This window comes from Ctenopharyngodon idella, chromosome 1 (genome assembly GCF_019924925.1).
Source record: "Ctenopharyngodon idella isolate HZGC_01 chromosome 1, HZGC01, whole genome shotgun sequence".
Classification (NCBI taxonomy): Eukaryota; Metazoa; Chordata; class Actinopteri; order Cypriniformes; family Xenocyprididae; genus Ctenopharyngodon; species Ctenopharyngodon idella.
In genome coordinates, this window is record NC_067220.1 from 381,424 (window position 1) to 394,976 (window position 13,553).

At 36.5% G+C, this 13,553-nt stretch overlaps 4 protein-coding genes across 10 annotated transcripts in view; 3 read left to right on the forward strand and 1 right to left on the reverse strand.

The window, feature by feature from the left end:
• LOC127496649 (B-cell receptor CD22-like) overlaps nt 1-7,395 on the reverse strand; it is a 158,506-nt gene extending 151,111 nt beyond the window's left edge. The window contains exons 1-12 of one of the 3 annotated variants that reach the window (XM_051864848.1): nt 6,869-6,989; nt 5,434-5,778; nt 5,087-5,335; nt 4,669-4,923; nt 4,184-4,528; nt 3,837-4,085; nt 3,431-3,673; nt 3,245-3,347; nt 3,080-3,125; nt 2,806-2,883; nt 2,662-2,721; nt 1,558-2,420 (exon numbers count right to left, since the gene is read on the reverse strand). In XM_051864848.1, coding sequence (XP_051720808.1) covers nt 2,397-2,420; nt 2,662-2,721; nt 2,806-2,883; nt 3,080-3,125; nt 3,245-3,347; nt 3,431-3,673; nt 3,837-4,085; nt 4,184-4,528; nt 4,669-4,923; nt 5,087-5,335; nt 5,434-5,778; nt 6,869-6,941 — 2,070 coding nt within the window. In that variant the 5' untranslated portion in view covers nt 6,942-6,989 and the 3' untranslated portion in view covers nt 1,558-2,396. Of the gene's footprint in view, nt 1-1,557; nt 2,421-2,661; nt 2,722-2,805; nt 2,884-3,079; nt 3,126-3,244; nt 3,348-3,430; nt 3,674-3,836; nt 4,086-4,183; nt 4,529-4,668; nt 4,924-5,086; nt 5,336-5,433; nt 5,779-6,868; nt 7,044-7,065 lie in introns of those variants that run through there. The other 2 variants (XM_051864341.1, XM_051864425.1) reach the window with 2 other exon arrangements.
• Nucleotides 1-13,553, forward strand: part of LOC127499227 (CMRF35-like molecule 5) — a 106,390-nt gene that overhangs the window by 77,382 nt on the left and 15,455 nt on the right. The gene's annotated exons all lie outside the window — the stretch shown is intronic.
• The window catches only part of LOC127497565 (uncharacterized protein DDB_G0271670-like), a 149,089-nt gene that overhangs the window by 31,232 nt on the left and 104,304 nt on the right, over nt 1-13,553 (forward strand). The window lies entirely within an intron of this gene.
• LOC127500111 (uncharacterized) lies at nt 8,630-13,328 on the forward strand. Of its 2 annotated transcripts, none has more exons than XM_051871066.1 (6): nt 8,630-9,236; nt 9,345-9,707; nt 10,220-10,267; nt 10,404-10,517; nt 12,613-12,656; nt 12,738-13,328. In XM_051871066.1, the coding sequence occupies exons 1-6, from the start codon at nt 9,206-9,208 to the stop codon at nt 13,029-13,031; spliced, it is 894 nt and encodes a 297-aa protein (XP_051727026.1). In that variant the 5' UTR covers nt 8,630-9,205; the 3' UTR covers nt 13,032-13,328. The 2 variants fall into 2 exon arrangements, with proteins under 2 accessions (XP_051727026.1, XP_051727104.1); XM_051871144.1 differs by having other exon boundaries at nt 9,348-9,707.

Consider the following 13,553-nt stretch of genomic DNA (forward strand, 5'->3'; position numbering starts at 1 on the left):
TGTAAAATGTTTTTTTCTGTAAAAGTTTTCTGTTTTTGCACTTTATTTAAATTAGGATGTTACATTAGCTTTACAGTTTTTGTTAGGCAGCAGTTGCTGAAAGTCATTTGTTTTTTTAAAGATTATTTTTTACAGTAAAGGGGTTTTATTGTAATAATTCAGGGAATCCCTGTAAAATGTGTGTTTTTCTGTTTTTTTTTTTTTTTTTTCTTTGAGTGTTTTTCTGTAAAAAAGTTTAATGAAAATTTCTGTTAAAGTTTTTGAACTTTATTTAAATTAGAGTATTTTACATTAATTTTACAGATTTAGTTTGGCAGCCGTAGCTGACAGTCTTGGACCATTATTTATTTTTTATTTTTTTTACAGTGTGTCCAAATATTTCAGTTATAAAAAAGAACAATGTAATGATGTTCAATTATTCACTTAATTGGCTATTACTATTATGTTATTATCATTAATTAACAGTTTATCAAGTGAAACAAATTATAGTAAGTTTGTGTTATTATGCACTATAGTAAGCTATACACATTTTAAATTAGGGGGTTAGTTCACCCAAAAATGAAAATAATGTCATTAATTACTCACCCTCATGCTGTTCCACACCCATAAGACCTTTGTTAATCTTCGGAACACAAATTGAGATATTTTTGTTAAAAATCCGATGGCTCCGTGAGGCCTGCATAGGGAGCAATGACATTTCCTCTCTTAAGACGCATAAATGTACTAAAAACATATTTAAATCAGTTCATGTGAGTACAGTGGTTCAATATTAATATTATAAAGCAACGAGAATATTTTTGGTGCGCTAAAAAAAACAAAATAAGAACTTATATAGTGATGGCCGATTTTAAAACACTGCTTCAGGAAGCTTCGGAGCATAATGAATCAGCGTGTCGAATCCGCAGTTCGGAGCGCCAAAGTCACGTGATTTCAGCAGTTTGGCGGTTTGACACGCGATCTGAATCATGATTCGACACGCTGATTCATTACGCTCCGAATCATCCTGAAGCAGTGTTTTGAAATCGGCCATCACTAAATAAGTCGTTATTTTGTTTTTTTTGGCGCACCAAAAAGATTCTCGTCGCTTTATAATATTAATATTGAACCACTGTACTCACATGAACTGATTTAAATATGTTTTTAGTACATTAATGGATCTTGAGAGAGGAAATGTCATTGCTGGCTATATAGGCCTCACTGAGCCATCGGATTTCAACAAAAATATCTTAATTTGTGTTCCGAAGTTGATTGAAGGTCTTACGGGTGTGGAACGGCATGAGGGTGAGTAATTAATGACAGAATTTTCATCTTTGGGTGAACTAACCCTTTAATATCATTCATATGTACTTAGTATAATCATTAACTGATATTTGATAGAGACCTGATTTCGAGGGAGGACCCGATTTATCTCGACACTGCAAGTTAATTTTGGAAAGCGGTTTTGAACTGCAAACAAACTGCGTTTTAAACTGATTTTGTTCAAAATGCCGTCACACCAGTTCATTTATTTTATCTGAAGTATATCAGGGCCTTAAAGCACAGATTCAAAACAGAAGGTTGAAAATGATCTTGGTAATTTTTAATGTTCTATTTATGTTCTATTTAAAATGAATCAGCCTCATCGACCCTTTGATAAACATAAAATGTATAAAAATATTCTTGCACAAACTCAGTGGAAAACTCTTTCAGATAGCACTTCAGTTGTGTTCCAATCGACTGTAAGTGGACTGTGAAGTGAACTTCAGGGTATTCTGCTCTCTTAAGTGAGATTACAATTTAAAGGGAGGGAACATGTTCAGTTTGAAAGGCACTGCGACCAGCATAGGGAATAAGGGAACATCGATACACTTCACAGGAAATGGAAAGGGAACATCACACATCTGTCACTGCGCACAGTGTCATCCGTCAGAACTAAAGATGGAGCAGAATCTAAACACATCAGGCTCATTAGGAAAAAGGTGGGTAAGACTGTTTAAACCATTCAGGTATTAGATTGCTATTGTATCTGTGCCATTTTAAATGCTTTCAAACATATACATTTCTAATGAACCTCACAATATGTCTTGTATACTGTGTATATTGTCTTTTTGTCTAATCCGTCGGATTTACATTAATTTAACACTTTATATAATATGCAAAAATTGACCTGTTTATACATTTGTGTCTTGTTGTTACTGTTTTATGTTGAATTATTGCCAGGACCTGTAAGAGACACATAATTTCATTCTCCCATTCTCCCAATTGAACTTGACGTGATGAGAAACATCACTTCACTGCAGAATGGAAACTCTACAGTGGCGTTCACACAGAAAGTCCTTCATTTTCATTGGTAGCTGTGATGTGGGCGTGTCCAACGAAAACCCAAAAGTTGAGTAAAGTTTAACTTGTGCTTCATCTTATCGTGGTGTCTTGCTGTGTGGCTACAACAGAAATAAGACAAGAAACACTTTTACACAGTTCTGCACATGAATGATAAACCAACACTACAATGGTACAAATGATCAGATTTATCTTAAAATTAAAAAAAAAAAAAAAAAACTGCTATAATCCAGCTTGTAGAAGAAAGAAAAGACTATGCTTGGTATCCACTGACCAGTAGATTGATTGCTGATGAATGTTTTTATTGATCATACTGAGACAACCTGAGGATCTCACACTTACTGACAGATTCTCATAATCTGAAGAGCTCGACTGGTGAACGGCAGGTCTGGGATGGACAGTCTATGTGAACACATTGATTATTTATTACCTGACTTTTGAAAACACAAACTCTTTTGCACGTGTGGTTTTTGATATTTCACTTACAGCGAGTGTGTCGTAGAGGTCAGAAGATCTGGACTTGAGGTCAAGAGCTGCATATGTGCCTGTACTGGGATCATTGTTCTACAGGGAAACAGAGAGAAAAGGTTTTAAATGTTTTCCATGAAAATAAGAGTCCCTGCCAACAAAAGTGTCAATCAAAAGTGTAATCACTCCATGATGTCTTTATTCTCACATTTATACAGCAGTAGTAAAATCCCGAGTGTGATAATATATATGTTCTTATTGATATCATTCTGTGTTTCTTTGATCATCTCACCTCACACTCATGTATCGCAGATCTTCTGTTTATTTTTTTCTTCTTACTGTTAAAAAGGAAACACAAACAACCCATTTCATTGTTTCATTTAATAATGACATGTTATTCTGTATTCATATAAAATCACATTAAATTTATACTCTTCATTGACAGATTTTTATTTACATTGTAAATATGATGATGATGATGATGATGATGATAATGATGATGAATAATCCTCCAGATGCCGCTGCGATCACAATCACATTCCTACCAGCACCATGATGAACTGAAAGAGGAAGATCATCATGATTAACTCTCCAAACTGATGAATGATGTGAAGATACAGGAGTGTGTTAATAAAAGCTTCACCTGTGACAGTTACAGCGTCTGATCTCTGAGATCCATGTTGATTGTGAGCCTGACAGTAGAAGCGTCCACTCTGTAGTGCACTGAAACTCTGTCCAGATCCAACAGCTGAGCTTTCATTCTCCTTAAACCAGCTGAAGTTCAGAGCAGGAGGGTTTGAATCACTGCTGCAGATCAGAGTCACTGAATCTCCTGACACTATTTCACCAGATGGACTGATGGACACTGAGATGCTCTTTGGAGGATCTAGAGGTCCAGAATATAAAATGATAATAACTGACAAAAGCTTTTTTGCATTCTAATCAATTTTGTCTTTGAAACTTTTACACAATCTGAATTTTCCATTTTGCAAAATCTGATATGTGAATACATTTACTCAAGTGGCCAAAATATGACTGAATGTACTCACACGTGACATTGAGCTCAACAGCAGGAGAGATGTGATTGTGTCCGTGTACAGCACAGCTATATCTGCCTGCATCCTCTCTTCTGACTGACTGCAGCAGGAGTTCATTGTTTCTGTCTCTTCTCTCAGTTAATGGCTGTGAGTTTCTGTACCAGATGAATGTTGCTCTGTCAGTCAGAGTGCAGCTGCTTTTACATGTCAGACGGACTGAATCTCCCTCTGTCACTCTCTCAGGAGACTCCACCTGAAGATCTGAACACAACACACACATTATATCTAGTGCTGCTGTCATACACTGATTATTATTCAACATAATGCACAGAAGAAGAGAGAAACCTCATGAAAGTCACCTGTGACAGTAAGAGTCACTCCTGGATCACCAATCCATCTACCATCAGGTTTATCAGTGATGAATCTGAAATAGTACATGCGTGAATCCTTCAGTGTCACATGACTCAGTCTGATGGTGCAGTTCTGCTGTTTATCTCCCAGATACTGAAGCCTCTGACTGTATTCAGGGTCCTCAGACAGATCTGGAGGCTTTTCACCCCTAATAAAGGCTTTTGTCCAGAACACGTTCTTGATCTGATATCCAGTAGGGTATGTATAAGTGCAGCTCATTATCACTGATGAGTCATTTAGTGCACAGATGTGTGAAGGACTGTAACTCACACCCCAATCAGCACTAGAAACCCCTGAAACACATATTAAAGGGATAGTTCACATTAAAAAAAGACATTCTTTGGAGGGTCTAATACAGAAAACACAATCACTTTTTAGAGGACAATGTTTAGAGGATTTAATGACAACAGTTACTGAACCATCATTAACTCACACATGACGTTTAAAGTCACAGCATCAGAGTATTTCTCTCCATGTTGATTTCTGGATCTGCACTTGTATTCTCCACTGTCATCAGAGCTGATCTTTGAGATGCTGTAGATTCTTCCAGATCCTACAAACGTTCTTCCTTTAAACCAGCTGATTTCTGCAGGAGGGTTTGAATCACTGCTGCAGATCAGAGTCACTGAATCTCCTGACACTATTTCACCAGATGGACTGATGGACACTGAGACGCTCTTTGGAGGATCTAGAGGTCCAGAATATAAAATGATAATAATTGACAAAAGCTTTTTTGCATTCTAATCAATTTTGTCTTTGAAACTTTTACACAATCTGAATTTTCCATTTTGCAAAAACTGATATGTGAATACATTTACTCAAGTGGCCAAAATATGACTGAATGTACTCACACGTGACATTGAGCTCAACAGCAGGAGAGATGTGATTGTGTCCGTGTACAGCACAGCTATATCTGCCTGCATCCTCTCTTCTGACTGACTGCAGCAGGAGTTCATTGTTTCTGTCTCTTCTCTCAGTTAATGGCTGTGAGTTTCTGTACCAGATGAATGTTGCTCTGTCAGTCAGAGTGCAGCTGCTGTTACATGTCAGACGGACTGAATCTCCCTCTGTCACTCTCTCAGGAGACTCCACCTGAAGATCTGAACACAACACACACATTATATCTAGTGCTGCTGTCATACACTGATTATTATTAAACATAATGTACAGAAGAAGAGAGAAACCTCATGAAAGTCACCTGTGACAGCAAGAGTCACTCCTGGATCACCAATCCATTTACCATCAGGTTTATCAGTGATGAATCTGAAATAGTACATGCGTGAATCCTTCAGTGTCACATGACTCAGTCTGATGGTGCAGTTCTGCTGTTTATCTCCCAGATACTGAAGCCTCTGACTGTATTCAGGGTCCTCAGACAGATCTGGAGGCTTTTCACCCCTAATAAAGGCTTTTGTCCAAAACACGTTCTTGATCTGATATCCAGTAGGGTATGTATAAGTGCAGCTCATTATCACTGATGAGTTCTTTAGTGCACAGATGTGTGAAGGACTGTAACTCACACCCCAACCAGCACTAGAAACCCCTGAAACACATATTAAAGGGATAGTTCACATAAAAAAAAAAAAAAAAACATTCTTTCATAATTACTATTGTGAATTCTTATATATATATATATATATATATATATATATATATATATATATATTTCTGTATCATGTACCTCTGTATTTTATTTGTGTTACAATTTTGTGTTATTATGTAAAATACGTACTACACAAGTTTTAGCAGAAACAGATTTGGTGTAAATAACATGTTCTCCGTTACGCAGATGGAGCTGTCAGAATATCTACATGTAATTATCAGATCAGTATGGAAACAAGACAACAATACTAAATAAGAAAAGCATTTTTAGCAGTGTGCTTCAGTATGTCAGCAGATGGCAAACCAACATCCCATCCGAATGCTGATACTCAAGCAAGACCATCACGCCGATGTCAGACGATGTCAGACCAGACCAAAAATATTCTCATCGCTTTATAATATTAATATTGAACCACTGTACTCACATGAACTCATTTAAATATGTTTTTAGTACATTAATGGATCTTGACAGAGGAAATGTCATTGCTGGCTATGTAGGCCTCACTGAGCCATCGGATTTCAACAAAAATATCTTAATTTGTGTTCCGAAGAACAACGAAGGTCTTACGGGTGTAAAACGGCACGAGGGTGAGTAATTAATGACAGAATTTTCTTTTTTGGGTGAACTAACCCTTTAAGCTGTGTTTCCTTAGTTCATTGTTCAGTGCCATCGATGTTAGTGGATGTGTTTGCCCTATTCTCCTGAGTTTTCCTGTTATTTCTGAATGTTATAATAAAGTCAGTTGTTATAGTATTTTTATCATTGTGCACTTCATTGACCACAGCCATTGTGTGATGCTTGCCAGCTTGAAATCCCCAACAATTACTGTCATATTCTTTTTTTTTTTTTTTTTTTTTTTTTTTTTTTTAAACACATGAACCACTGACATTGCAAACACCAAAGGGTTTTAAAAGGGGCTTCACTGATTTCTGGAAACATGGTTTAAAATAATGCCAAAATGAAGTTTCTTTGATAAGTGACTAATGATTTAAAAAATAAATAAATAAATACATTCGCAGGAGTGACTCACCATGAATCATGAGCAGAAACACCAGAGGAAGGGGCAGAGCCATTCTGATTGACATACTAGACACACACATCATGAGAAAAACATAGTCTTTAGCTAAAAAATATGATTTTTCATTAAGAAAATGTCCTATTGAATAAGTCAGTGGTTTCAACAGTAGTATTAAACTATATTCACACACTAACCAGTGTAGCTCTTACCGTGTTCTGGTGAGTCTCTCCAGCAGGCATTAAACTGATGGATTTCACACTCTTCACGTTTTTTTCTTGCACAAGAAGTAAATCTTTGTTCCTCTTTCATGACTCCTGCCCACACCAGCAACATTAGACACCTTCAACATTTTTGTTGTTGTTGTTGTTTTTCATGATCCAGTGGCATTTATTGATTTGACATTTTGAAACCCAAAATGTTTAACATTAAGAAATGATGTTTGTCCACCACTTTAATTGGTACATAGATTTATTAACATATAAGATGTATTTACAGTTTCACTTGAGTTTGCACATATTAAAACTGCAGTAATGTTCAGGAATAAATCAAATAAAAATAAATCTGTGTTTTTATATTGGGTTTTCATAACCTTTCCCCCCCCCCCTGGAAACATTTTCTGAAGAATTACTCAATATAGGAACTTATACTGAGAAAGACTGGATGTTGCCACTTTAAACACAGATATATTTTGAAATCCTTGAGATGTTTTATTCTGTCTTCAGTTTACTGGCAATAACAGAAGAAACAGGAAGTGGGAGTAGATGTGGGAGGGACAGGAAATGACCTCATCCAGAAACAACTCACTCCCACATAAGTGTCAGCCCGTAATGAATCATAGCGGCAGTGTCTCAATACATCACCGATCAAAATTATTTCCCAGCTAATGTTGCTTAATAAGGAGCCGCTAAATGGCATGGTGATTGAAAAACAATGAGATGGGAGAAAAAAAAAAAAAAAAATATATATATATATATATATATAATATATATTTATTCACAAAAGTTTCCTGCATGTGGAATGCAAAAGATTTGTGAGGGAACACAAAACTATTGACATAAATTTTCATACCTTTTTTCATTGCGTGTCCCTTTAGGGGCTCCATAAAACGCTGTTTTATTCAAACTTATGAAACTAACACGTTTGACCTTTTTTTTAACACACACACAGAAATGACCACATTCAAGCTTGAATTTGGTAAAACTGATATGTTTTTTATTATTTGGTCACAGGAAACATTTGAAATCAAAAGTTCAAATTGAATTACCAGCCAGTGACATCACAACAGGTTTCCTAGTCTCACCAAACACCATGTTGTGGGTTCTTGGCTTTTTCATTTGTATTCTACTCTTGTAATGTGAAAAAGATCATAGACACTGCATTCCTGCCATCTTTTTACCTGATTTATTAAATAATAAATACCTGAGCATGCTACATTGACAGCCCTATACGTTCAAAACATTGTTTAATTATTTCTTTTGGCTCTTGTCTTCATGATGGTCTCACAAAATCCCCTGTGTTAAATTAACACCACTTTGTGTTCATATGGGAACCAATGAACACAAATGTGTTGCAAAGGAAGCCCTAAACAAACATGATCAGGTGACATAGTTTTCATCATCATATGATTGTCTAATCTCATCACTGAACAAAAGTAGTTATTCATTATTAATAGATTATTTTCACCAACAACACTTTCTTGCCACAGATCTGACATTTGGAATTTTGATTTTTAAATACATTTTCGAGGAAAAAAAAAAAAAAATAGACACGTCAAAATCAGCACATGAATCTCAACAATGGTGACATACTTCATGCCGCAATGCTTGATGGGAGTCATGAGTTTTATAGTGGCTCCCAGAATGCACAGATTCATATGCTGATTCTTGATGTCTAAATGTTTCTCCATTTAAAAAAAAAAAATAGTTATTTAAAAAAAAAAAAAAAAACACCTTTTAAGAAATGGTGCATCATTTCAGACACACACCCTGGATGGGCGGACAGATGGGAGGATGGATGGATAATTGAATGAATGATGTGTTGGTGGATGGATTGAGGATTAGTGGATGAATTTATGTATGGATGTATGGATGGATGGATGGATGTATGAATGGATGGATGGATTGATGATTGGTGGATGGAAGGATGAATGGATGATGGCCAGACTTTACCTTTAGTGCTCTGAAGAGTTTTTTTTTTTTTTTTTTTTTTTTCAAACTATACTTCTGTCACAGTTGTGTTTACTTATAGGGAAGTGTAACTCTACACACACACACACACACACAGAATACCTATCCATTATATATTTAGTGTGAGAACAGGTAGTGGGAGTCGAGGTTGAAGCAGGCAGTCATGAGAACCGTCACCTCCATCAGTTTCTCAGGTACTATATCTGTCATTACACTAAATCAGTGAGAATTTCACTTTTTACTCTTCAGTTTCATTGATAAACAACAATTCAGCATGATAACTCTGAATCGGTCTCTGTCAGCAGTGCTTGGTCTTTCAGTGCTGTGGCTGATGGAGAACTCACTGGCTCTTACCGTCACTGGATCTGTGGGAAGCAACATCTCAGTCACCTGCAGATATCCTGAAACGTACGAGAATAACAGCAAGTACTTCTGCCAGATGAGCGATTCATTTGCTCAGAGAGATCCTCAGTGTGTTCAGACGACCCGGAGAGAGACGAGGTCTGAACGAGGGAGACTGACTCTTCTGGACAACACCAGCTCTCATGTTCTCACAGCTCTCGTCTCTAGACTGGCTCCAGAAGACTCTGGAAAGTACTGGTGTGGTGTAGATATCAGTCTGCTGCCTGATTTCACCTCCGAGATCTGGTTAACAGTCACCAAAGGTGAGAAACTCAAGAGCTGAAGACTCACTGTCCTACTGAATATCCTTAATATATGAGCAGTTGATGTGATGTGACTGTCCTCAAAGGCTCTGTGTTTGTTATTCATATTCTCTTCATTTGTCATTTTGTCCATAAACATACATTTATCTGAAATATGTACACACACACACAGATATATATGTATATATATATAATTTAAATATAGTGGCACTATCAAACTAGTCAAAAATGACTAGATATTGTGCGTTGATGTGGACGTTAATAGTTATTGTTATAGCTCTTATATTTATAGTTTTGGTGTGAACTGGCCTTTACAGGGATTGTTGAGGTGCCACTGAGACTCACATTGGTTTCAGATGGGATGTGATACAGCATCGTCTTCCTCTTACACGTCTCATTATGAGTCAGTGTGAGAACTGAATTCACACATGTGTGGTGAATGAATGCCAGCTGAGGTTTCAATATACTGTATATGATGAACTATAGTCCTTTCACTTTTGTTTTCTGTGCAGGGGATCCCCAAGAACAAACCAAAAACCACTTCCTGGAAGAACCTGGCGGTGAGGTTAAGAAACACACACACACACACACACACACACACACACACACACACACACACACACACACACACACACACACACACAGCATGTGGTTTGGCTTTTTTCAGTCAACTCATTGTGGTCTTTGCATCAACAGAGTCTAACTCCAGGTTCATGATGATGGTGGCTTCGATGTGTGTTTTCGCTCTGTTTTTCGTGTGTGTGTTTGGTCTGTTTCAAGTCCTCAAGCACAACAGCCGCAGTAACTCAGGTGAGCAGATCTCTGTGGATCATCTCAAGCACATGAGCACCATGTGATTTATTTTAAACCATGTGGGTACAGCCTATATGCTACTGTATATATCTTCAAAAAAAGTCACCCGGGTTTTTAAGGTGACTTCACCTTAAACCCCCCCCCAGTCATTGTGTTTTCAGTCCATTTCAAGTTTGATTTTGACGTGACATAAAGCGGTGATATCTAAATGGGTGATCTGTTTACTTACTTTTCAATTAGTCTTCCCATTGATGCCATCATTTGTTCATTCAAACTGACGCGTGGAACATGCACGTCAACAAGAGGCGGGATTTATCACACAAACCAATCATATCCAATCATAACCAATTACATCCAATCATAGCGCGATGGAGACATTGCATCCTCTCACGTGACTTTCCCCCATTCATTCTCAATTACCCCCCACAAAACCCACCGCACGCCGGGGGTCTGTAGTTTTCTATGGTTTTCTATGAGAGCAAAGGGAGGCATGACTCCTGCTGTAACTTTACCTCCGGGTGTCGCTGTTGGGCAGTGTTCCTTAAGAAATACGAGTGACTTGCGCTCTTTTTAATGTCAGAATTTGTAATATTTGTGTTGTTTTATATGTAATATGGATTATTTTCTCATCCTTTTTTTTTCTCATTGTTAATACGTAGGTATTAATACGTAACTTTCAAAGACACAAAACGTACATTTTTGTACATTTAGAAAGGTGCTAAAACGTACAATATTGACGTAATTATGGCACTAAAACGTAAAAATACTTACGTTTTTACAGCGAAAAAACGTGAAATATTTATGTATCTTTCATGTCATAAAGATATATGTATAATTTCCATTTTATCGTTTTGTAGATAAATGTAAGATCCCTAAACCCCATCCCGTACCTAAAGCTATTTTATACAGTATGTTAAAAGAATAAAACATAAAGAACAGAAACGTGTAGGAAAATGACAATTTTAGTAAAAATATAACATTAAAACAATATTTTGAGCCACTAATCCTACACCTACCCCTAAACCTACCCATAACCATTTCTTTAAACTACCCACTGTTATAAATAAAAGAATGAGACAAACAAGCCAGACAATTTTTGCGAAAATATCAAAAGTGATACCAAAAGTAGTTCAAATGATGATGAGTTCCAGTCACAGTCCTCTCTGGCGGTAATAGTTTTTTATAGGGTACAGAGCAGAATTTAACTTATTAATCCATGAAAATATGATAAATCCGGCTTCTCTCCGTGAAGGCGCGCACTCATTTCAAATGTCAATCAACTGAAACACGGCATGTCGCAATCTGTGACGAAGCAGGGGAGAACCAATGAGCGTTCGATATCAGTGCCGTAAACCATGTCGTAACGCTTCTCGAGGCTGGCGCTACTTTCAAATTTGAATCATAACGAGCGCGAGCTTTGACTGTGACTGTCGCTGTTGCTGAGAATGAAGATGAAGATCGATGGATAAAGGGCTGAATTTGGATCTGTTCCTTAAAACATATGGATTCTAAAGATTTGGAGTACAGAGAACAAATAAAATGGATGTGATTTGTGAATTTATGTTGTGCTTTGGTGTATCTTATGGTTGTATTGTCAGTAGCTGCATTGGAGAAAACGCCTTCTGTGTCTCTCAGCAAACAAACTAAATATTACAAAATGGTTAATCAATTACAGAAATTTTATTCATAAGGTTTCAAATTGTAGTCTTGTTTAACATTATGTAATCCTCCGAAACGAGCAGCACAAGTCACGAACAGAAATGTTATTTCATATTAAGTAGATGAGTAAACTGATTTTAATAAATTCGACTAAAAGCATCGTTAAATCATTAAAGCCACGATTTTAATATTAATACATGGGAATTCATATACATTCACACTTTACGTTACATGATTTACGTTTTTTGCTGTTAATATGTAAGTATTTTTACGTTTTAGTGCTATAAATACGTCAATGTTGTACGTTTTTGTGTGTATGAAAACATACAGAACCACAATTTACGTAAAAATACACGTTTTCTCATGAGATCACGTTGTACGGTTCATAATGACCCTTTGAAGAAAAATAAATCACTTTATCCATTCTTGTCAGGTTCTGTTCTCCACCGCACCAGAACAACATCAAACTCAATGCCGGTGAGTTCATGCACTTCTATCATAATGTTATCAGCATATAATTTCCTGACAAATCTGATTATATATATTTCTTTCATATAGGATGGACACCAAAGAATAAATCATCCAGACTCATTCAAAGATCAAAGTGATAAAGAGGAATTTTACAGACCCACAAACCCAGATTATACAAACACAGAGCCGGTCGACACAGATTCCTACTACATAGATGTAGTTTCAGCACAAACACAAGATCAGATCTACACAGAACTGGACACCAGTAGACAGAGTCACGTGTATCAGAGTCTTACAGCAGATTCTGTTGAAGAGGCCATCTATCAGACTATTGATCAAACAACTGACTCAACACTGAAGCCTCATCAACAGCCATCTTGAGATGGTATTTTACTTATTAAATAAAATACAGAAATCATTCTCATTTGTCTCAGTTATAGTTCATTGATACAGTAACTGCCTAATAAGATATTTTAAGAGTTTTTACTATTTTGTTTATCGTCTTCACTTTGCTGTCTGCATTGCATTTGCACCTGATTGGCTGCATTTTTGTCTTGCTCAGTAAAAATATATAAACATCTTTAAACTGTTTCTCTGAAAACAAGTTTTATTAGCTTATGCAGTTTTGCTTCACATGAATTAATCTTGTTTTTAAAAAAAATAAATATTGGAAAACAAGTGGCTATAGCTTTATGATCTTTATTTGGGGGCCCCCTGCTGGTCACAATCAACTGAATGAATCAATGTGCAGCACATTTCTTTCATACTTTCAATAGTCAGAACAAGACTTATAATTAAGTGCAATAGTATGCTGTGTAAACAAGTGTAATATGGAAAACACCACAAAAGGCTGCATTTTGAGTCATCTTTTTTCTTGTATATGGGTGAAAAGTTCACATTTAC